The 24,234-nt window shown below is 35.2% G+C and overlaps 1 protein-coding gene across 11 annotated transcripts in view; it reads right to left on the reverse strand.

Annotated features, from left to right (window-relative positions):
* GRIA4 (glutamate ionotropic receptor AMPA type subunit 4) overlaps window positions 1-24,234 on the reverse strand; it is a 377,547-nt gene that overhangs the window by 229,921 nt on the left and 123,392 nt on the right. For all 11 annotated transcript variants that reach the window (XR_012497413.2, XM_088791479.1, XM_074335547.2 and 8 more), the window contains exon 4: window positions 523-762. Coding sequence is in view for 10 of the 11 variants with exons in the window: in XM_088791479.1 (XP_088647605.1) it covers window positions 523-762 (240 nt within the window). In the remaining variant the exon portion in view is untranslated. The remainder of the gene's footprint in view (window positions 1-522; window positions 763-24,234) is intronic.

Here is a 24,234-nt window from a genome sequence, read left to right on the forward strand (position 1 = left end):
ATCCACCTTGTTTCTTGCATCATTTATTAATCTTTACAGCCTGATAGGTAAAGATAAAGTTAAAGGTTGCCAGCAAGCAGAAACCGTACCACCAAATCCATTGTCATTGTCATGATCCTTTAATTACACATTTGAAGTTTTGCATTTCAAACTCAACACCATGGCTCAACCTGATACTATTTAAAGATGTTCCAAAACATTAAATCATTTGCATCTGAATTAAAAGACATGTATTTTATGGTACCTGAAATATCATTACAGAAATGTTTTATAAGTATTTATCTTGATTTCAACTAAATAACCAGGCATGGTTTACTCACGAGTAACACTGTGCATTTAAAGCTTGTTGAATTAGAAACTTTCCCCCAGAATCAAGATAAAAATACTGATAAGACACATTGACCATTTTCTGATTGTAGCCATATTAGTGATTAAAATATTTGGCTAAATCATATACGTATACAAGACCATTTCAGGTTGAAAATTAGTCTTACTTATATAGATGTTGGAATCATGACTTACCTCTGTCCGTGTCATACAGGAAGACAAAACAGTTCCATTCATAGTGATCCAGCAGACTCAAAAGAGCTCCTCGTAAGGACGGCCTTAGCTGCAGCACAAACTGGCTCTCCCCCTCAGTAGGGAAACTTGGTGTGATGAGGGAGATGTGTAAGGCGCTGCAGAAGGAGGTCAAGGTATGCACTGACCTCTTATCATAGAGTCCAAAAATGGCAAATACTCCTCTGGAGTACTGGGAACAGACTGAAACAAAAGAAAAAAAACACACAAAAAACAGAAATTATTAGCACACTCTAAAATTAACTTCTACGGCCATAGTCCTTGAAGGGGAAAAAAAAAAAAATTGAATCAGTGGTATGTCAGGAATATAAAAACAGGGTAAAAGTGAAGTGTGCAATTAATTGTATAATCAATTAATGAATTCTTGAGCTTGTATTCAAAGCCCTGTATTGAGTAAAATAACTTGGTGCTGTATGCTTTCCTTTTCAAGAAGCCAATTTGAATTAAAGAGAAATTTAACTAAAAGGAAGTAATATATGACGTTCTATGGTTATGTGGCAAATCCTATGCTAGAGACTTTTAAGTGTGACAAATCCAAATTTTTCTCAGTATTGTTTTCTTTCATGCAAAAATATAATATTATAATTCAAAAATTCAGAATATTATTTAGAAGGATAATTAAACTACCTTAGTGCCATACTTCCAAATCTACATGCTTATCTTTTCTATTTTGGATTGAACTGCATTTGTTACTCAGCCTTAATTGTTATCTTTTTTTTTTTTTTTTTTTTTTTTTCAGCAATGACAATTTCATTTTTTATCACAACCTTAGACTTCTCTTGAATCATGTTAGAAAATAGAAGTTATGCTGCCTGGAAAGTCACTTTTGGGATATCCTAGATGCTTAGTGGAATTGCAGCCAGCTTGTATAACTTCTAGGTAGGACATAAAGCTACAACAAAGCAATTCTTAAACCTAACAAAACCAAGTCCTCTTGAAATAAGAGGACCCAAGGTAAACCAAAATCTCACCTTGCCTTTTTCCCCCATCCTCCCAGTTATTGCAAGGACAATGAGAAAAATTATAAAGGAAAAAAAAATCTCCAGGTTGTTGCCCTGTCATATTTTGATCACCCTTTTGACATAGTTTCTAGTCCAAAGTTACGCTTGTAATTTATCACACATGGCTAAAGGTTCTGTTTCTCCTTGGCTTATATAACTAGTTAAAGAAATTTTTAGTTTTATAAAATTTGTATACTTTCTGATTTTGGTTACTAATTGTACTTGCTAACTAAGTTAATTAAGAATCGTAGTGTATTGGGTAATCTAGAGGTGTTTATCTTAGGAGTAGTTCATAGTGATAAAAAGAAGTTAGACTTTGCTTTGTTAAAGCAATACTAGACTCTTGAAAAATTAATTATACTAATAACATATCTATATTCCATAATATCTGGGTTTTAGGAAATTATGAAGCATAACTAAATAAAATAAATTAATAAAACCTGGAAGTGTTTCTTTTGTTCTTGTTTACTTTGTCTCTTGAAAATGGAGATAGAGTCTATGCAATGTAATTATAACATAAGAATGTAATAATTAACAGAAAGTGAATACTGTTGGGCTTCTTTAGACGATGTGCTCTTAGAGACATTGTACATGTTTTGGAAAAACTAAATCTCAACTAAGGGACCATAGTCTATATTGGCTATGGGCAAGACTAGAATAGAATTGACAGTAAGATATAGGGGAAAGACTGCAAACCTTGCAAACAAGTTAAATCCCAGTGTTTTTACTTATATACATAAAATATGAGATAATGGCTGTAAAAGTACTATCCTATGAGGACATATGAGGTAATTAGTAAGGGGCACATTATATGAACATAAATTTTCTATATGCATGTATATAGTTTAGTAGTTCTATTATTTAATAAGAGAGTAAAAGGATTAGAGGGTAAAATACCACAGTTGGCCCAAAACCAAGTATTCAGTTTCCATATAACAAATACCAGTTACTTTCATGAATATTGTGTTAAGGTTTATAAAAAGATACTATTAAAGAACAACTGGGTGGCCGGGTGGCTCAGTTGGGTAGAGTGCAAGCTCTTAACAACAAGGCTGCTGGTTCAATTCCCTCATGGGCTGCAACTAAGATTGAAAACGGCGACTGGACTTGGAGCTGAGCTGTGCCCTCCACAACTAGATTGAAGGACAATGACTTGGAGCTGATGGGCCCTGGAAAATCACACTGTACCCCAATATTACCCAATAATAATAATAAAACAACAACAACAACAACAAAACAACAAACTCTAATTCTAAGCTCACCCAGGAACTAGAATTTGATCACCTGAGTAGACTGGCCCACCTGAAAAGCTTGTTCTTTTAGGAACCCCACAAGTTCTCCAGGAGAACTTGTATAGCAGTGTGACTGGCTGTAATTTTCTTGCAAGACGTAAAAAACATCATATTGTAACATTTGTGAATCTTGGTTTTCACCTTAATTCAGTTCTGTGACTTAAATGAGCTGATAAATCAAGCTGCCAGATCGGACCTTAACCTTGTGAATGTTCCACCAGGCTTTGGATGTCTTCAGTGCTATGCATTTAACATATAACCTGGAGGTACTCCTTTGTGTTTTCATATTTTCTTGTTCTCTTGATTTTCATGCAAACTGAGGGCCCACTTTCAATCTTTACATTGTAAGTATCTGGTTCAATTAATTTTTATTTTACTGTACTGAAAAAAATAAAGTTGAAGAGATTTAGAACTCATATCTAAGATGTTGACTTTCAGTTTGGTGCCAAAACGACACACAAATTTTAATAGTTGTTTGAGAAAATGTAAGCTAACGGGATTTACAAGTCATGTACTTTAAATTTAAGTATACGCATATAATGGACATTTACATAGTCCTTCCTGTTATGGGACTTTAAAATCATACCATTGTCAAATTTTAGTTTCCAACTGTGTTTTTTTAGGAACCCCACAAGTTCCTAGGGAGGACTTGTAAAGCTTTGCATAAGAAACTTTGATGATACAGGAATGAGTGGGCAAGGCCGGGCCCCTTCCCCTGGTAGCCCTCTCTCCCCACAAAACCCAGCAGCACTTCTGATTTCATCTATTTCAAATACTAAGTTACTGCCAATGTAATATTTTATGTGCAAAAAGTATTATACTACTTTAAAATGGTCATAAACAATTAACATACTCTGCACAAAGTTCCTCTATTATTTTTTCCTACTATGCTGTTTTCAAGGTAATTATAACTTGCCACTACTCTGGTGCTTGCTATCCTATTTAACTTATTTTAATGTATTCCATTTGGGCCTCAATAATTTTCAATGTTTTCTGATTTTTAATCATTTTTTATCTTATTTCATTTATAAGTATCATCATAAATATCTATTCTCTTTGTTCCACAACCATCTGTCATTCTGTTTTTAACAAAATTATTTTGAGACTATAGTAATTCTTGGGATACCTTGCATAGTATTTTATTTGGTCCAATAGATTCAAATTTTAAAATATAATTATTTGCATATTTAGTATTAAATCTAGATTTGTAAGCACTCAAATTAAAATTAGCTTGGTTATATTTTATGACATTCACTGTTGCTTAGCATACAAATAATTATTCAAACAATGGAACTTCTTAAACTACATAAATGCATATATCAATTAATGAAAGTAAACTAAGCTGAATATCAACGTGTTCAGAATACACAAAATGGAATAAACTGAATTTTAACGTTCTTGTATAACATGGCTAAATAAAATAAACAAGAATGAATGCTTAGTCACTAAGTGGATGCAATGATATTAAATTGATACATATTTTGGGATACAAACATTAATCAGGATAAGACTTTTAATGAAATAATCCAATAATAATTTTAATCGCATATTCTATATCCTACTTTACTAGTGTGATCACTTGGATCACGTATTATGTAACTAAGCACATAATATAAACACATGGTAATAATCCATTCATCTTTTACCTAATGATCTCAATTAATTAAATCTGTCTTCTCATCAGGTCATCACTCAGTTTCATTCCAGATTCCACATTCCTGATGTCAAGCCAAGTCAAATTATTATATAATTTGTGATAAATTATAGCCCTAAATCACATACAAATTAAATGACGTGGTCTTAGCTCAGTTTCTCAAGTTGTGGGACATAAATCCAAGGGATGTATTGAATTTTACATCACCACAGCAGCATGGATAAAAAGAACACAGGCCACTGTTCCACCTATTGCCCTTCCCTTTCTCTTATATCTTCAACTTCCCTCTGCTCTAAAGTCTTTCTCTAAATGCTTTCTTAAAAATTACATGTATTGGGGTGACATTGATTAATAAAATTACATAGGTTTCAAGTGTACAATTCTATACCTCATCTATGTACTGCATTGTGTGTTCACCACCCAAAGTCAAAGGCTTTCCTTAAATGCTTTAAAACAAGCTTAACTCTTGCATGTTATAAAACAAAGCACTTTCTTGACCCCATCCTTCCTATCTCTTTCTACTCTTCCCCAGTTACCTTTCCTGAAGGAGTTTTCTACTTACACTCTTTCTAACTCATCTGGTTTCTGTGCTTCCCAGCCACCAAAACCACTCTCATCAATTCTGCTAATGATCAACTATATCCTAAATCTTACATGTTAGCTCCTATCTTACTGGAATCCTTTGTATTTGAAACTTTGGACACTTCTGTCAAATGCTTCTTTGCCTTCCTTTCTTATTACCACCACACTCTGGTTTTCCTCCTCTCTCTCTGAGCGTTTCATACTGTCTGTTCAAAGAGAGAGGAGGAAAACAAGAGTGTTTAAAATTGTTTTTTTCTTGTGAAAATTCTTAATTATTTATTTCTTTTTTTTGAAATTCACATATCTATGGCAACAGAAACATGATTAGAACCTGTAGTTGGAAATGTGTCACTATGATGGAATCAATTGAAAACTAGAAGGACTATGAAAAATTGACTGAAAATTAACAGTGTAATATAAGGCATGTGATCGCATTAGGTCTGGGAAATGGGATGAGAGCAAAACAGAAAAGGAAAAAGAGTATTAAAACTCTTTAAATTATATTTTATACTGTTCAATTTGTATATGATATGTAGGTCACATTTGTCTAAGAGTTGCCATTTTCTGAGCTAAGATAATAGGAGTTAATGAGCTGTTACGATACATCTGCATCAGGTATCACCAATCTGACAGCCTGGATTTAGAGAATATGAGTTTTATTTGTCCCTCAAATTGTTTTTCAATTGAATATGAATGCTTTACTTTGGAGTGTGCACTCCTCAGTAAGCTGTAACCCCAGCCACTTCCATTACTACTACTATGCCACTTCAAGTTAACAGTCCAACCTTGTAAATATTTGAATTTGGATGACTAAGCTATCCATTTTCAACAAAAATACAACTGTATTTTGGTTTGGGCAAACTGTATTAAGCAGTATAAAAGATGTTTGTGTTTCTTCCATCTTCATAGAAAGAATGCACTGTAAAAAAAGATGGAGTTAAAACCACCATTCATTGTTTCATTCAACAAATGTTTAATACTGCCTAGCTTATTTCAGTCATTGTGTTAAATATTTTTAATAAAATGCAATTAATATAGCATTTCCATTGAGAAGAGCTTCACACTCTAGTGGGCAAGACAGATATATAAATTGATACTTCAAGAGGGTGAATATAATAAGGAATAGGCACAGGGAATTAGGAAGCACAAGGCAGTGTTTAACTCAGCCCAGAAGCTATAGAGAAGGCTGGCTGAGGAAATGATACCTATCTGTGGAGGTTAGGTTTGAAGAATTGTGATCAAAGACATAGGAACCAACATGTAGATAAATATAGTGGGCCAAGAAAAGGATAATAAGGGAGTAACTAGGAGCCGAGGTCCTATCTGGGAAATATTTAGGAATCAATTAGGCAGAATCTAATATGTTAGCAGGTAAAGGGAATGAGGAAGAAGGTGGAGGAGGAAGAAGACAGACTGAGGATAACTTTTGGTTCTAATCTCAAATGAATGAGTAAATAGTAGGGGTATCATTTTGGATAATGGCTTGGGTAGGTTGGAAAGATTTTGCTTGAATACTATGGAAACAGAGCAGTTTTACATCAAAAGGAATGGATTCCTTTCTGGACATGTTGAGTTTGAGGTATTAGATGTCCAGCAGGTAGTTGCATATAAAAACATGAAGTTGAGCTCAGAGAATGGGTTAAATATACAGATATGGAAGGAAGTGGGTTTGAAAGTCAGTATGAGAAACATCAGTAAGAATGTGTGGTGAAACTTTAGTCTGAGGATAGAACTGTGGAAAACAATGTATTTCAAGATTATAGTAAACATTATCAGAATATTAGGAGAACTTACAGATGAAAGAAGTAGAATTTTTCAATGAAAAGTCAAAAGTTAAAATGTTATAGAAAATAGTTTTCCAAATTTTATGTGAGGATTTATTTTTAGAAATCCATGAGTTGTCAGTGAGACTTTGTAAAGTTGCTGTTAACATTTTAATGGTTATTTAAAAGTAGTGTAAGCATATGCTGGATCATCTAGATGACCTTTTTGTAAAAGATATATGCATTGGGATCTCAGTGCCTGCGTTTCTATTTCTGACTAAAATTACATTTAAATTACCTCAGGGACAAATGATATCCAGAAATGTTAGGCAAACAAACACATGCCAAATTGCTTGAACATAAACAATGGTGGGAAGATGGAGTCATTATATGGAATCTGGTTATTTAGGTACTGAAAAGAAAAAAAAAAAAAAACAGTCTTTCACCAAAACATTAAAAACTCTATGCCATTTGCAAAAATGTACTATAGCGATCCTGTCATTGTACATATCAACTTCTAAGAGATAATAGCAATATGACTAGGAGTAAATTCCCAATAATACATTTTTAGCTTCATGATTCCAGCAACAATTGGGTTAGATACCAATAAAATGTGATTTTCATTATTGATGTAATGTTAAGTGTATCTTCAAAGAAATATGACTCTACACAGTGTCATATATGTATAATCACACACACACACACACACACACACACACACACAAGTTCAGAAAATTAAGTTCAAGAACTTTCCACCATGCACTTACATGGAGGGGCTAGAAGAAATTTGAGCATGTTTATAGTTTGAGGGAATGTAGGCAGTAGAGAAGATAGGAGTACTAGTTAAGGAAGGTCACTCAGAGAGCCTGTGTGGGGTCAAGGAAACATATAAGGTTGGCCTTAAATGAGCGGCACAGATGTGAGGAAGGTACCTCATTCCAGACATTTCGTAGATCAAAAGATTAAAAGAGATGTGTGAGGATTGATAGTTTCCTAGTTGCACTGATATAGGAGGTAAGGTTGTAGCAGTGAGATTTGATGATGGTGTTTGAAAGTGGTACAAATTTCAAATAGTTGCAGAGTGTAAGAGAGGCAACTGACTAAGAACACATAAAATAGCTTAGAAACTCCACGATGATAAGGCACCATTCCTATTTTATCCACAACTGTATCCAAAATAACACCTATAACACAATACCTGATGCATGGTATGTGCTCTATAAAAACTTACTGAATGAATGATGGTAGTGTCTAAGATGACAGATTAGGTAAATGCTATGCCTACTGCATCCCAGGATCACACCAAAATTACAAATAAATTATAGAACAATCAACCTCAAGAATCATCTGAAGACTAGAAGAACAAAACCTCTATAACTAAGGATATAAAGAAGAAGCCACATTGAGGCTGGTAGGAAGGGTGGAGATGCAAAATGGGCTGACCTCAAACTCACAGATAGTGATTGAATACCGGGAGGAACACCTGGGTGGTGGAGGTCCCCCTGGAAGAGGGAGGGATCCCAGCTCCACACAGGCCTCCCTAAGCCAGGGGTCCTCTGCCGGGAAGAGGATTTCCCACAGTATCTGGCAGTGAAAATCAGCAAAGAATACTCATCCTGGTGAGACATAAGTTGGCTGGAAACCCAGACACCCTCTTAAAGGGCCTGAACACAGACTTACTCGCTTGCAATCACTCACTTGGTCTCTGGTGGAGGGGTGGCAACTCAAGAGACACCAGAAACATAGGAGGAAAGACTGAGTTGTGTGGCTTTGTGGTGAGAGCTAGAGGGACAGCAGCCATTATCCCTGTGGGGAGTCTGCCTCATGTGTAGCCTAGAAGAAGGCGCCAACTTTTGTATGTTGAACTCTCCCCCAAAGGGACAAATCTAAGACCGTATTGTTCTGGTAAAATCCACGCGTGTACACCACCTTGGTGATGTCTGGGTCCCTGCCCCCACACAGCTAGTACTGCATCACCTGGGGCACTCTCAGCTACTCAACAGCCAGCTGTGGATGCCTTTTACAGCAGCAGACAGTTCGCTGCTTCCCTGAGGATCTTCTCTGGTTGTGGACAGTGAGCTACAACTTGCACTGCAGCCTCTCTTAGGCAGCTCTTGGGAATCTGGGAGCCCAAGGCGAGTGGTGGTTGGCTGCAGTGTTCTCAGGGAGTTTTGCGAAGGCCAGGCACTGGCACAAAAACTGAAGCTGCATTAACCTTGTGAAAACCACTGGCCATGCCTATTAACTCCCAGCTAGTGCTGCATCACGAAATGTATTCTCAACACCAGGTCAACCAGCCTGGCCCATACACTTAAGGAGGCTTTTTCACTGGCAGAGCCTTATGGGCAGCCAGCAGGTGGCAATAGACCTATGGGGCCATCAGCCATTTGCTAAGCTGCCTCAAGTCCAAAACTGGTGGCAGACAGACTTGATTCACAGCAAAGCCACCCCCCACATGCCCCTAGGTCTAGCACAGGCAGCAGCCAACCACATATAGCTTTCTTGTTCCTACTGTGTATCCATGGGACGGACACAGGCAAGGCAGAAATATGCCTGCACAGGAGCCCTTCTGAAGAGACACCAGAAAACACACACCCATAGTCCAATTCAGACAACACCAGAACACTATGTGGTTAGCCCCACAAGCAGCACACCCAATGTATGGTCTCAACAGACATAAGAGCCTGAGGGGGCAAATCCCCCCTCTGAGGGTTCAGCCCACACACAGTAGCTCATACACTGTGGCTGTAACCATTCCTCAATCAGTCAGCCTGGGTGTCAATCCCACCCACTGACATGCCAAAAGCAATCAAGGTTCAACTACAACAGGAGAACACATGCAACACACTCAAGGGACACTTGTGGCACACACACAGTAGATCAAGGGGAATGTGCCATGGGACCACACAGAACAGACACATACTACATAAGGCCACCCAGCAAAGATTGAGAGTCATAGGAGATCTACTTAATAAATAGAAGCACACACGCAGAGGCAGCCAGAATGAGGAAACAAAGAAATATGTCCCAAATAAAAGAACAGGAGAAACCTCCAGAAATAGAACTAAATGAAATGGAGGCAACCAACCTACCAGAGACAGAGTTTAAAACACTGGTTATGAAAATGCTTTAGGAACTTAGTGAGAACTTCCAAAAAAAGGTAGTAAGCATAAAGAATGATAAAGAAACCATATCATTCAGAAATAATACAATTCAGAAATAATACAATTAAAATAAAATTAAATTAAAATTAAATTAAATTAAAATAAAATTAAAATTCAGAAATAATACAATTAAAATAAAAAATACACTAGAAGGAATCATCAGCAGATTAGATGAAGCAGAGGACTGATTCAGCAATTTAGAAGACAAGATAGCAGAAAACACCAAATCAGAACAACAAAAAAGAAAAAATAATAATAATAATAATAAATAGATAGTTTAAGGGACCTGTTAAACAACATCAAATGTAACAACACTGGCATCATGGAATACCAGAAGAAGAAGAGAGAAAGCAAGGGATTGAGAACTTATTTGAAGAAATAATGACTGAAAACTTGCCTAACCTGGTGAAAAAAATAGAAATACAAGCACAGAAAGTTCAGAGTCTCAAACAAGATGAAATCAAACAGGCCCACAACAAGACACATCATAATTAAAATGGCAAAGATAAAAGGCTAAGAGAGAATCCTAAAAGCATCAAGATAGAGACAACTAGTTACTTACAAAGGCGCTCCCATAAAACTATCAGAGTTTTCTACAGAAACTTTGCAGTCCAGAAGGGAGTGGAAGAAAATGTTCAAACTGATGAAAAACAAAGGCCTACAACTTTTCTACTCTACTCAGCAAGGCTATCATTTAAAATTGAAGGAGAAATAAAGAGCTTCCCAGACTAGAAAAAGCTAAAGGAATTCATTAACAGCAAGCTAGTGTTACAAGAAATGTTAAAAGGACTTCTTTAAGCAGAAGAAAGGAGGATACAAACAAACAAAAAACCCATGGAAATAAAAAATACGAATAATAAAATGCAATAACTATGTACCTATAAATAATCACTTTACATGTAAATTGATTAAATGCACCAATCAAAAGACATAGGGTAGCTGAATGGATAAGAAGAAATGACCCATGTATATTATATGCTGTCTACAAGAGACCAACCTCAGTGGGTCAAAAGACATACATAGACTGAAAATGAAGGGCTAGGAAAAGATACTTTATGCAAATGGAAAAAAAAGCTAGGGTAGCAATACTTAGAATGGACAAAATAGATTTTAGAATGACAACTATAATAAGAGACAAAGAAGGACATTACATAATAATAAAGGGATCAATCCAACAAAAGAACATCACCCTAGTGAACATGTATGCACCCAACATAGGAGCACCTAAGTATATAAAACAAATATTGAGCAACATAAAGGCAGAGATCAACAGTAACACAATTATAGCAGGGCATTTTAACACCCCACTGACACCAATGGATAGATCTTCCAAACAGAAAATCAACACAGAAACAACAGCCTTAAATGACACACTAGACCAGATGGACTTAATTTATGTTTTTCAAGCGTTTCACCCATATCAGCAGAATATACATTCTTTACAGATGCACATGGAACATTTTCCAAGAGAGACCATATGTTAGGCCACAGAACAAGTTTCAATACATTTAGGAAGACTGAAATCATATCAATCATCTTCTCTGACCACAAGGGTATGAAATTAGAAATCAATTACAAGAAAAAAGCTGAAAAACACACAAACACATGGAGGCTAAATAACATGCTACTAAATAATAAATGGGTCAACAATGAAATCAAGAAAGAAACCAAAAGATACCTTGAGACAAATGAAAATGAAAACACAATGACCCCAAATCTATGGGACACAGAGAAAGCAATCCTCACAGGGAAATTCATAACAATGTGGCATACTTTAAGAAACAAGAAATATCTCCAAAAAGCAGTCTAACTAACATAAGGTAACTGGAAAAAACAAAAAAACAAACAAACAAACAAGCAGCAAGCAAAGCTGAAAGTGAGTGCAAAAAAAAAGGAAGTAGTGAAGATCAGTGTGGAGATAAACAAAATAGAGACTAAAAAAAAAAAAAACAATTCAAAGATCAATGAAACCAAGAGCTTGTTTTTTTTAGAAGATAAGCAAAATTGACAAATCTTTAACTAGACTCATCAAGAATAAAATCAGAAGTGAAAGAGAAAAAGGAACAATGGACAGCACAGAAATATAAAGATTTTTAGAAAATACTATGAGCAACTATATGCAAACAATTGGACAATCTGGAAGACGTAGATAAACTCCTAGAAGCATACAATCTTCCAAGGCTGAGTCAAGAAGAAACAGAAAATCTGAGCAGATGGTTTAATTCTAACTAAATTGAATCAGTAATCCACAAACTCCCAACAAACAGAAGTCCTGGGCCTGATGGCTTCAGAGAAATTTTAACAAACTTCAGAAAAGAATTAACAGCTATTCTCTTAACACTATTCCAAAAACTCCCAAAGCAGTGAAGGCTCCCAATCTCATTTTATGAGGCCTCCATTACCCTGATTCCAAAGCCAGACAAAGACATTACGAAAATAGAAAAGCATAATCTGATATCCCTAATGAACATAAATGCAAAAATCCTCAACAAAATAGTAACAAACAGAATTCAGTAATACATTAAAAAAGATCATACACCATGATCAAGTGGTATTTATTCCTGGGATTCCAGGTTGTTTCAATAAGGGTGCAAATCAATTAACGTGATACACCACCTAAACAAAATGAAAGATAAAAAAAAAATTATATAATCATAGCAATAGGTGCAGAAAGTATTTGGTATAATCTAGCATTCATTTATCATAAACACTCTTAGCAAAGTGGGAATAGAGGAAACATATCTCAACATATTAAAGGCCATATATGATAAACCCACAGTAAATATGCTCAATGTGGAAAAGCTAAAACATTCTCCTTAAGATCAGGAGCAAAACAATGACGCCCACTTTCACCACTTTTATTTAACATAGTACTGAAAGCCTTAGACACAGCAATCAGAAAAGAAAAAGAAATAGAGGCATCCAAATGGAAGAAGTGAAACTGTCATTAACTGCAGATGACATGATACTACATATAGATTCCACCAAAAAACTATTAGAACTGATAAATTAATTTAATAAAGTAGGAGAATAAAAAACTAATATTCAGAAATTGGTTGCATTTTTATACGCCAAAAACAATCAGAAAGAGAAATTAAGAAAACAGTCCCATTTACAATTACATCAAAAAAAATAATACTTAATAATAAATTTAACCAAGGAAGTAAAAGACATGTACTCAGAAAATTATGAGACATTAAAGACAGAAATTAAAGAAGATACAAATAAATGGAAACCATGCTCATGGATAGGAAGAATTAATATATTTAAAATGCCTATACTATCCAAAGCAATCTATAGATTCAATGCAATCCCTATCAAAATATCAATGGCACTTTTCACAGAATTACAACAAATAATTCTAAAATTTATATGAACCATAAAAGACCCAGAATAGCCACGGCAATTCTGAGAAAGAAGAACAAAGCTAAAGTTATCACGCTATCTAACATCAAATTATATTACAAGGCCACAGTAATCAAAACGGCATGGTATTGACATAAGAACAGACACATAGATCAATGGAACAGAATAGAGAGTCCAGAAATAAATCCATCCTTATGTCATTTATTCTATAACAGACAAGGCAAGAATTTACATTGGGGTAAAGACAATCTATTCAATAAATGGTGCTTGGAAAACTGGAGAGACACATGCAAGAAAATGAAATGGGACCACATTTTTACTTTATATACAAGAATAAACTCAAACTGGATTAAAGACTTAAATGTAAGACCCGAAACCATAAAAATCTTGGAAGACAACATAAGCAGCAAACACTCAGACATTACCCTTAATAATATTTTTAGTTATATATCTCCTGAGGCAAGGAAAACAAAAAAAAAACTAAACAAATGGGACTACATCAAACTAAAAAGTGTTTGCACAGCAAAAGAAACCATCAGTTAAACAAAAAGAAATCCTACTGAATGGGAGAAGATATTCACCAATGTTACATCTGATAAGGGGTTAATATCCAAAATTTGTAAAGAACTCATACAACTAACACCAAAAAACCACCAAACAATCCAATCAAAAAATGGCAGACAACCTGGATAGACATTTCTCAAAGAGGACATACAGATGGCCAATAAACACATGAAAGATTCTCAATGTCACTAATCATCTGAGAAATGCAAATAAAAACCATAATGAGATACCACCTCACACCTGTCAGAATGGCTATCATAAACAGATCACCAAACAACAAGTGTTAGTGAGGGTGTGGAGAAAAGGGAACTCTTGTGCACTGTTCGTGGCATTGCAAATTGATGCAGCCACTATGGAAAACAGCATGGAGGTTCCTCAAAAATTAAAAAAATGGAACTACGTATGACCCAGCAATTCCACTCCTGCGTATTTATCCAAAGAAATCCAAAACACTAATTTGAAAACATATATGCACCCCTATGTTTACTGCAGTGCTATTCACAACAGCCAATATATGGAAGCAATCAAAATGCCCATAAATAGGCGATTGGATAAAGAAATTGTGGTACATTTATACAATGGAGTATAACTCTGCCATAAAAATTATAAAATCTTACTATTTCCGACAACATGGACGGATATAGAGGGCATTACGCTAATGAAATGTCAGACTGAGAAAGACAAATACCATATGATCTCATTTATATTTGGAATCTAAAGAACAGAATAAATGAACAAACAAAACAGAAATAGACTCATAGAAACAGAGAACAATCTGATGGTTGCCAGATGGGAGGAAGTTTGGGGGGATGGGTGAGAAAGTTGAAGATATTAGCAAGTACAAGTTGGCAGTCACAAAATAGTCACGGGGATATGAAATACAATATGGGAATATAGTCAATAATATTGTAAAGACTACGTAAGGTGTCAGACGGATACTAGATACTAGGCTTATCGGGGGATCACTTCATAAATTATATAATGCCTAACCACTTTCCTGCACACCTGAAACTAATGTAAAATAATATTGAATGTCAACTATACTTAAATATATATGATATTCACGGGACGTAAGGTACAGCATAGCGAATATAGTCGATGGTATTGTAATAGCTATATATGGTGTCAGACGGGTAGATTTGGGATTATCACTTTGTGAGGTGTGTAAATGCCTAATCACTATGTTGTTTTGTACACCTGAAACTAATAATGAAAACAACTTATTAAGTGAATGAACAAAATGAATGTTCAAATGAATATTGAGAAAAGACAAGATCTGGTTACATGAACTGGCAGAAATTTAGAAATTCATGATTTTCTTCAGGCACAGCATAAGAATGGTGGCGGAAGGGAGTTTACAACTTTCCTTCTTTAAACACACTCTCCTCTCAGCTTATGCAACAGAACACTTTTGTGAATTTCCTCTTATCTGAGTGCTTATTCTCAGTTTCATTGCTTGCATCTTCATGTCTGACCAATCTCTAAATTATAAAATAACATTTCTTCTATATTTTCTTTAAATAACCCCATCTGTTTCTGTGACTTTAAATGTCACCCATATGCCAGTTCTTCCCTGATGAATACCTTCAGTTTTGTCTTTCCCATGAGCTTCAGACTCAAACATTAATACTTTATTCAACATCTCCCTTTTGTTGTCTATTCAGCACCTAAAGCCCAGCTGGGCAAAAACACGATCCTTTATTTTTCTTCCAGAACCTGTTTTATGTTTTCCCTCATCCCAATAAAAACCATGACCATCTACAAAAATATTCTTGATTCTTATCTTCCTTCTCTTCCTACATTGAGGTCATGAGCAAATCTTGTTGCTTTTATCTCCAAAATATCATAAATATATCTAAATCTACTCACTCTTCTATGGCTCCACTACGCCACCATTATCTTGCCCAGTCTACTATCAGTCTCCTTACTATACTTCTTACTTCTGGTTTTCTTCCCCTCCCCCCCATTACTCTCCACCCCTCCAAAACGCAAATTGGATTGCATCTCATTTCTACTTAAAATTCCAGTGGCTTTTCATCTTATTTAGAGTACTATCCATGTGGCCGAAGAAGCTCTAAAGATTTTGTCTTAACTAAACTCATCTACTATTGTCCCCTCACTCACTAAACTCAGCCAAACTCTTCCTTTTTCTACTATTTACACACGTCTTGTTAGCCTTCTTTAGAGCGTCTGCACCAGGTGCTCCTTCACTCCTGATATTCCATGGCTGATTTCTCACTGTTCTGTCTCAGCAAAAATGCCAGCTCCTCAGACAGCCTCTCCCTGATTCCTCTGTGGACTGAGACTCCCCCAGCTCCAGTCACTCTACCACATGATCATGGTTTATTTTCTGCATAGCCCTTACCACTACATGAAATTATAGTATTTATTTGATTGCTTATTTATCTCTTTTCTCCAGGATAACACGAGTTCCACAAGAGGAAGGAATTTGACTACCTTGTTCACTGATGGCTCCTCAAGCTCTAAAATTGGCATTTGGAAAGTGCTCAATTAATATTTGTTGAATGAATGAGATCACGGTTTTTTGTAAAAGAAATAAGGAAAGAAGAGAGACTAGGAGACTGTGAAACGACTGGCTGAAAGCCACAAAAATGTACTTTCAGATTCCTGAGTTGACTCTGGCAGTTAAAAGTTTTCATTTCCACCCAAAGTGTAGGCAATTTTCTTTTGGGCTCTAATTGCATTCTTCCTCCCCGTTCAACAATCGTGCACCAACTCACCATTGGTATTTAATTAAAGCTTAGTTTCTGAAAATTGCCTGTTATTTTCACATAGAAATTTAATGATTCTTTATAGGAAAATCAAATATAATCATAACTATGTAGTAAGTTTTTTAACAATTTAAAATTCAGGTAAGACAATCCTCTCCTTTACACTTGACAAAAGCATCTATATTTAATGTTTTTTATCAGGGTTCTGTTATATGGTCACTTTTATAGGTTTAATTTTCACAGAATATGATGCAGCTATGAGCTCATCTGGTAGCACAGAGGTTGAAGCTGCGTGCGGAAGGCTACGAACGCCAGGTCTTGTAGCCTCTCCCGGACTCCCACTGCACAACCCTGGGTCCGAGACTGTCATGGGTATTGTTTTCTATCCTGTATTTCTACCCGTTAATTTTTAGAACCCTGTCATTTATCTTTCTTGTAAAAGAAATCCAATCAGCTATCTGGATTTAAAAAATAATTTTTCTCAAAACACTAACAGTTTATTGGAAATCTTTACAAAGTCGGGAAGTATTAGTTAAGCATCTTCCTTTTCTCTCTGATTATTTGAAGTTAAAAGGATAAGCTCCTCATGTTCTGATTTGAAAAGGCTCAATCAGATGGTGGATAGAACATGCTGGGCCCAGAATTCATTAATTTATGCCCTTAAGGCATTATCATAAGTTATTAATATGTAAAAGCTAATTTTCTTAGACTTCTAAACGGTGGTTAGCTACAGTACATAAAGTTACTGAAGCTAATCACCATAAATGACAAGTTGAAATGCAAATTACACAAAAATATTTCACTTTAATTATATCACAATTAAGTACTTTCACTTTCTCAGATGTCGTCTCTGAAGATGCTTCTGGACAATGCCATTAAAGAGCACAGTGAGATATAATCATAGGCTGCCCTGCACAGCCCTGCTCACGCTCCTCTTCAGTTTTATGACATCTCAGCTAGAAAGCACATTTCAATTCTAAATTAAACTAATTGAGAGCTCAGTAAAAATATACAGGCTTGTTTGCACATTTCTTTCCAGAGTCAGGCCATCATAATGGAAACACATGGCTCATTTTGCTTCCAAGGCCTATAAAAGAACAAGCAGAAGGCTATTTGCAACACTCAGCATGAGAAGCAAAATTCCATTCAGTGTGAAGTTGGCTTCCTTGGCAGTAATTTGGATACTGCATGGATCATATCATTTTTTACACTATTAATATATAACCATAAGGATGCCAACAAGTGAGCGTTTAGAAGGAAGGAAGGTGAGAAGAGAGGAAGAAAGAAATTCTAAAAAAGCACCTAAATCATAACACGTGTGTGTTTGGTTCTTGTCAACTTCCAATCACGAAGAACAGTGCAGAAGGAAAGGCATGAAGTGATTTACTATCTAGCATCAACGACTTCGAATATATTTTTATCTTTAAGCGGCTTCTTAATGGAAACATTAGATTCATCATCTATATTTTATATACTACATAACTGAGTCGCATAATTGCAGTAGGATTCTTTTTATGCCAGAGAAACACTTTTTCAAGGGTCTAAATAATATGTTGAAAGCTTTTCTTCATCAGAGGAGACACAGCTGTCTTCCTGAAAAGCATTTAAATACATCATGAAAGTGGATAACATCAATTAAAAATGGAATGGAATAATATTTGGCAGATAGTTCAGTGGGTTTTAGAGACCACTGTTCTCATGAATATTAGGCTTCCTGAATAACTGAAGTGTCATCACTCATTTTGGATGCAGGATTTGTGATATTTAACGTCTGCCTGTACTACCAGATATAATTGTGATAGTGAAGACTCTGCTTTAATCATCATTTTTTTTTCCGACATCCAGCATAATGCGTGGCACACAGTTGGTGGTCAATAAATATTGGTTAAATAAATAATGGAATGAACAGAGGCAAAGAAGGTATTTGAGATGTGTGAAGATATTTGGCCTAACTAACATTTTTAATGGAACAAGCAGCCATTTGAAGCAAATCTAACATGTACAATTGTGTTTTCACAAAAGATAATCATGCCTCATTTATTTAAGATGACACAGTTTTAGCAAAATTAATGTACATGTAACTTGTTTGGAATTCATAGCTTACCTGCTTTTAATGGGACAGCCTGCTCTGTGCTATAGACTAAGGATACAAATGCTCAAATGCCATGCCCTGAGCGTGAGGGAGCCATCTAGGCAGCTAGCCCGGAAGGGGAAAGGCAAGAAAACATAACAATTATTAAATGTCTACTGTGTGTCAGGTTCTGTAATAGTTATTTTATATTCATTATCTCATTCAAATTTCACGACAGCCCTATGAGGTAGGTATTATTCTTGTTTTTCTTTCTTTTTTAAAAATGAAATTTGGTGATGTTATGTAACCTGTGTATACCTGTATAAGTTTAAGTGAAGAAAGAGCAATTGTTAACCCAAGTCTGAATCCAAAGTTCACAGTCATGTCACTCTACCACTTGAAAACAAAATCACTGCTTACCTACTTCTTCCATCCTGCTCTGCTGAAGGGATTTTGGCCATTATACCTTACTGCTACTGGAAGAGGCACTATAAGAATACTTACACTTCATGGAAACAGAAGTAGTTCTTAAGGGATTATGGAAAATGGTTTTCTTGTTAAAAAGCCACTTCTTAAAGCAAATCAAGTTTTAGCTGTCAACTTAAAAAGGACAAACACATATACGATAACTCAGACAAAGAAGATTGCAGTATGCAATGTTTCTTTCTTTCTTTCATTCTTTTCTTTTTTTCTTTTTTTTCCATAATTGTACCCTCTAAAACACATTGCACAAAATCCTGGAAGAGAATTTATAGGTAACTATGGTGAGATGGAAATGCTAAACATTTGCATGGTTTGGTGTCTTCACATATAAAAATAATCTAAAATATTTTTTCATTCTAGAACTTAATATTAGAGCCAGTAGTCAGATGTTAATAAAAATCATAAAATGGCTGGTTTAATCGTATGTGTGGTGATATAGTATTTTGTCTATATTCAAATTTCAAGAACAGTTGTCATACATCTGGACTGTACATTAGGAAGGAAACCACAAAATAGAAGTAATGAGCCATTCTAGTTACTTTGTCAAAGTTTTATTTTTAAACATTTTGAATTCTCAGAACCGTTACCAGAGTTTTTATAGTTAAACTCTGGTTTATAAAGCCCTTTCCTTCTTTCTTCTAAATTATTAGGATATTATAGAACAAAATGATGTTTAATAAAAATGCTATTTCATTCCCTATGATATTAAAATTCATTATTCAAAGAATACAATTAATAATATGCTGTGGCTGCATCTCTGTGTGTGTCTGAGTATAAGTTTGTATATGATGAAAACAGAAAAAGCTTTTCAGTTTTGGACAATTAGAATATGCTTTAGTGTAATAATCACTAGAATCACAATCCTTCAGAAACATTAAAACTTCAAGTATAAATTTACTTGCCTTAATACAAAGATAACATTTTTCTAACTTTTTTAGAGTAGTTAAAATCCCTTATGATCAAAAAATTAGACTTCATATATGTACATCTGCTTCTTGACAAATAAAATGAAGAGAAGTTTATGTATTCTATTCAAAGGAAAACATATTATGCAATATAAAGTTTCATTATGTAGAGAAAATAATTTATGTCAAATGTTGAATAGATTGACAGACATATATACTATACCATGTACTATACAGGGAGATTCTAAAAATTGCCTAAACAAATTGATCCTTTGGCATGCTTTGAAATACTGAATTTCAGAAATTATTAACATTAAGATTCACAGTTTTCTTAATAATCATGAACATTTCAAATACAATCATTTTCTAACGTATCCAACTATTTTTTTTTTTTTTTTAGAGAGGTAGACAATTAATGACTATTCTTTCATTATGGCTCTTCAGCCCCTGATTATTCACCTAACATTAACTTCCTTGAAATCAAGACTGCAAAATCCAATCCCACTGGGGTTACACAGGGAATGTGGATGGGCAAAACAGGCCAAGGGAAAGGTGGTGACATAAGCAATGAACTTGAGATTACGTGTTCATCTAAAACGCCTGCCCACCCTCATCTTGGCAATAAAAGGTGATTATTGCCAAGAGGAATTAATGGCCCAGTGTAGCTGGGAATTCTGAATTTTCAACAAAATCTTTCAATATGAATATTTGTGAGTATTCTACTCATATTTAAATATTGGCCACCAATTAAAACATTATTTATTTTAGGGTAGGTCAAGACAAACTTTATTTGTGGGCAGCATATTGCCTAGAACTGAGAGTTTTCTGCAAGTATTGCTGCTCTCTGTTCATTTAGGTTTGACACTATGTTGCCAAGCTAAATTTTCAGTGTTCATTTTAACCTGGTGCTCTTAAATTTGAGCTGCTTATTGTCCATATTAAAAGCTATGCATAAGTATTTAAGTATGTGTCTTTTTAGTACCAAGGAGATGATACCTTTTCTGTATTATGAAATGTTTTGACTGGAGGAGACCACCTACATAGACTATCTCCTTTTACAGAGGAAGAAAGTGAATCCCTAAGATATAAAGTCATTTGCCCAAGGCTTTTAAACATGGACAAAGTAAAGAAGAAACCCTTAGTTTAGACAAAAAAGTAAGGATTAAAAAGCCCATTCAAATGGGAGAACAATTCAATAGCAAGATCCTACCTATAAATTAATGTATATATTTAAAATTTATAGAGTGTATTATTTGTTACTGGTAGAGCAGGGTGGAGAGCTGTGAGCAAGGAAAGTATACACTATCCTGTGTCCTGGTATTATTTAAAATATATTTCATGAAATTGTTGAGCTTAGAGAATAAGACAAATACTCCTATAGATTTTCATTATGAGTCTGAGCACATTTTAATTACTCAAATGTTTAATCAGGAGTACTCCATGCTATAAAACTGTTCTCCCTTTTCTTCTGCTGATTAAGACAAATGAGTTGCTTGTTTCTTCACTTACTGACAAACTTAAAAGCCATGGTGCACTAGATTGAGTCTTTAGGCAGAGTTTTGCTTCTACAACTTGATTTTTCTTTTATCTTTGACTTAATGCTCACAGATATCATGGGATAAAGTGTCTAAGGATTTAACCTAAAAAGCTAATTATTTTAAATATTTTGTGTTTAAGGTAGCTATATATTAATTCAGCACATAATTTCTGATTTTCATATTATGTTTCAGGCACTCTGTTAGAGGTTGAGACAATAAAAAGGAGTAAATATATTCCTTAATTTTAAGAATATGCAAAATGAGAACTTTATGTGAGTGCATTTAATTCTATCAGGGCTAGAATATTCATTTCAACAATATTGAGGATCTACTCTGAGTTAGGAAATGTGCTAGAGGCTGGGGGACATCCCAGTAAAGAATTCATTTGTGGTTCTTACTGTTACATTGGAAAAAGTGATGACAAGTAGAATAAGTGCTGATGAAAGGAGAGAGGAATAAGGATGCCATAAGGATGCATATTTAATCAAAGTGTTTTCTAGGCCCATGCCAGTCACAAAGTGGGGAAACACTTTTTCAGATATAATAATTGAAAATTGCACACAGTTATAAAGAAACTGAAGAAAGACTATTTTGTTTGGCGCCTAGAGAGGGAGGAGATATGGTGAATAATACGGCTGAGGAAAAAGTACAAAGCCAGGTCTTGGAAAACAGTGTAAGAACAGTGTGGATTTTTGGACTTCATCCTAGGGGCAATGGCAAGCCATTCTCCTGTTCCGAGGCAGGAGAGTGAAATAATCTGATTTGTGTTTTTAGAATGCTAGCTGCTGTATGGAAAATTAATTAAGCAAGGCTAGTAATGGATCCTGGGAAACTTGACAGCAGTATTGTAGTAGTCCAGGAAAAAATTGTTGATAGTTTAGAGTTCAAGGACTGTGAAGATGGAGAGAAATATGTGGACTCAAGGCATATTTAGCAAGTACACTAATAGGCTTGGTGATTAATACACATGAGTATTAGGCAAAATTCACATCTCAGTTTCTCACTAAAGAAACTGGTTAAATACTGGCTGGTGTGTTCACCATTCACTGAGGTGGAATAAAGTGTGAGAGGTTCAGTGAGCCCAGTTTTGTACATATTGAGTTTGAGATGCTTGGAGAAAGTTAAAAAGAAATGCCAATACTCACATATCTATAGCTGGAGATAGAAATTTTAGATTTATAAAAAACAAATGGCCTTTAAATTTGGAGCAGAAACAGACATTTAGGGAAAACATATAGAGAGACTAGCAAAGCAGCCTTAGCAGGAAAAGTATGAGAATAGCTTGAGAAAAACCAATACAATGTGATATCATGGAATCCAACAGAAAAAGTGCTTCAAAATGCTGCTGGAATAGGGTGGGAGACTCAAGCAGGATAAGAACAGAAGTTATTGGAAACCAAAAAGAAACTAAGGAATGAGAGCAAGAAATCCTTAAAGATACAAAGAATATAATACGAGGGGGTTGATTAATGTGTTTGCAAATGAACTTCAGTTTCATAAGGCATTACATATGAGGTCTTCTCACTTATATCTGTTTCTATATCTATATCTATATATACCTATATAAACAGTACCTTATCTGAAGTGTTTCATCCAATAGTGTGATTCTAAAGATATTGGTTATAATTATTTTCTGAGATTTTGGTAACTCTATAACAATGAGGTGGTTGTATTAACTTTTTCAAATTAACATGATGCCTTAAGGTACATGATCTATTTGACAAAGATAATTTGCCCATGTTCTGAATTTACTCCTGAGCATTGATTTGGGCACAAGAAGGAAGATATGAAACATAAGCTATAAAGAGGATGTTTGTGTGGGCTACATAATTTGGATATGCAGACACATCAAATGAGATAATGAATGTGAAAGCAATGTGTCAATTGTAAAGTACTATGCAGTTAATGATAGGAGTATAATAGATGTTAGTATTTTTTATTTTATTTTATTTTATTTTTTGGCTGCCTGATAACTGAAATGCTTCCTTTGTTTAGGGAATTTACCATGTCATGAATCTTGGAGCCTGAACATGTCAGATACTGTTTCCCCAGCCCCCTTGGAAACTAAACTGTGGACTCTTGTGCCAGGTATCAATTATTTCCTTCAGCTCCAAACCTTTTTTTTTTTTTTTTTTTTTTTGGTGATACCAGTGCTGGATCCTACTTTGTGATACTGGTGCGGGATCCTGTGAACATTCTCCCCTTCTTCTTTGCCAGCTAATGCAATGGGATGCGAGGCTTCCTCAACAGAGGACAAAATCATTAACCTAGAAAGTGATCATAGCAGGCAGACATTTCCTTTGGAGTTTGGTCCTCCATTATTCTTCTTCCATACAGGAATCTAGTAGCTTCCTCTGAGGAGCTCCAGAAGCACCTCCAGGCCACGCTCTGCCCAACAAAGGCTTTCAAGCATCTCCATCCCACCAGAACTCTCCAGCAACCCACAGCTGTTTCTATAAACCTGCACACCCTCCACACAGTAGCAGCTTCGAACGCTTCTGCAGATCTGCTTCTGTTGATTCACACCCTCCACTCAACAG

This window comes from Rhinolophus sinicus, chromosome 14 (assembly GCF_057876585.1).
Source record: "Rhinolophus sinicus isolate RSI-liver-muscle chromosome 14, RSI-T2T, whole genome shotgun sequence".
Taxonomy (NCBI): Eukaryota; Metazoa; Chordata; class Mammalia; order Chiroptera; family Rhinolophidae; genus Rhinolophus; species Rhinolophus sinicus.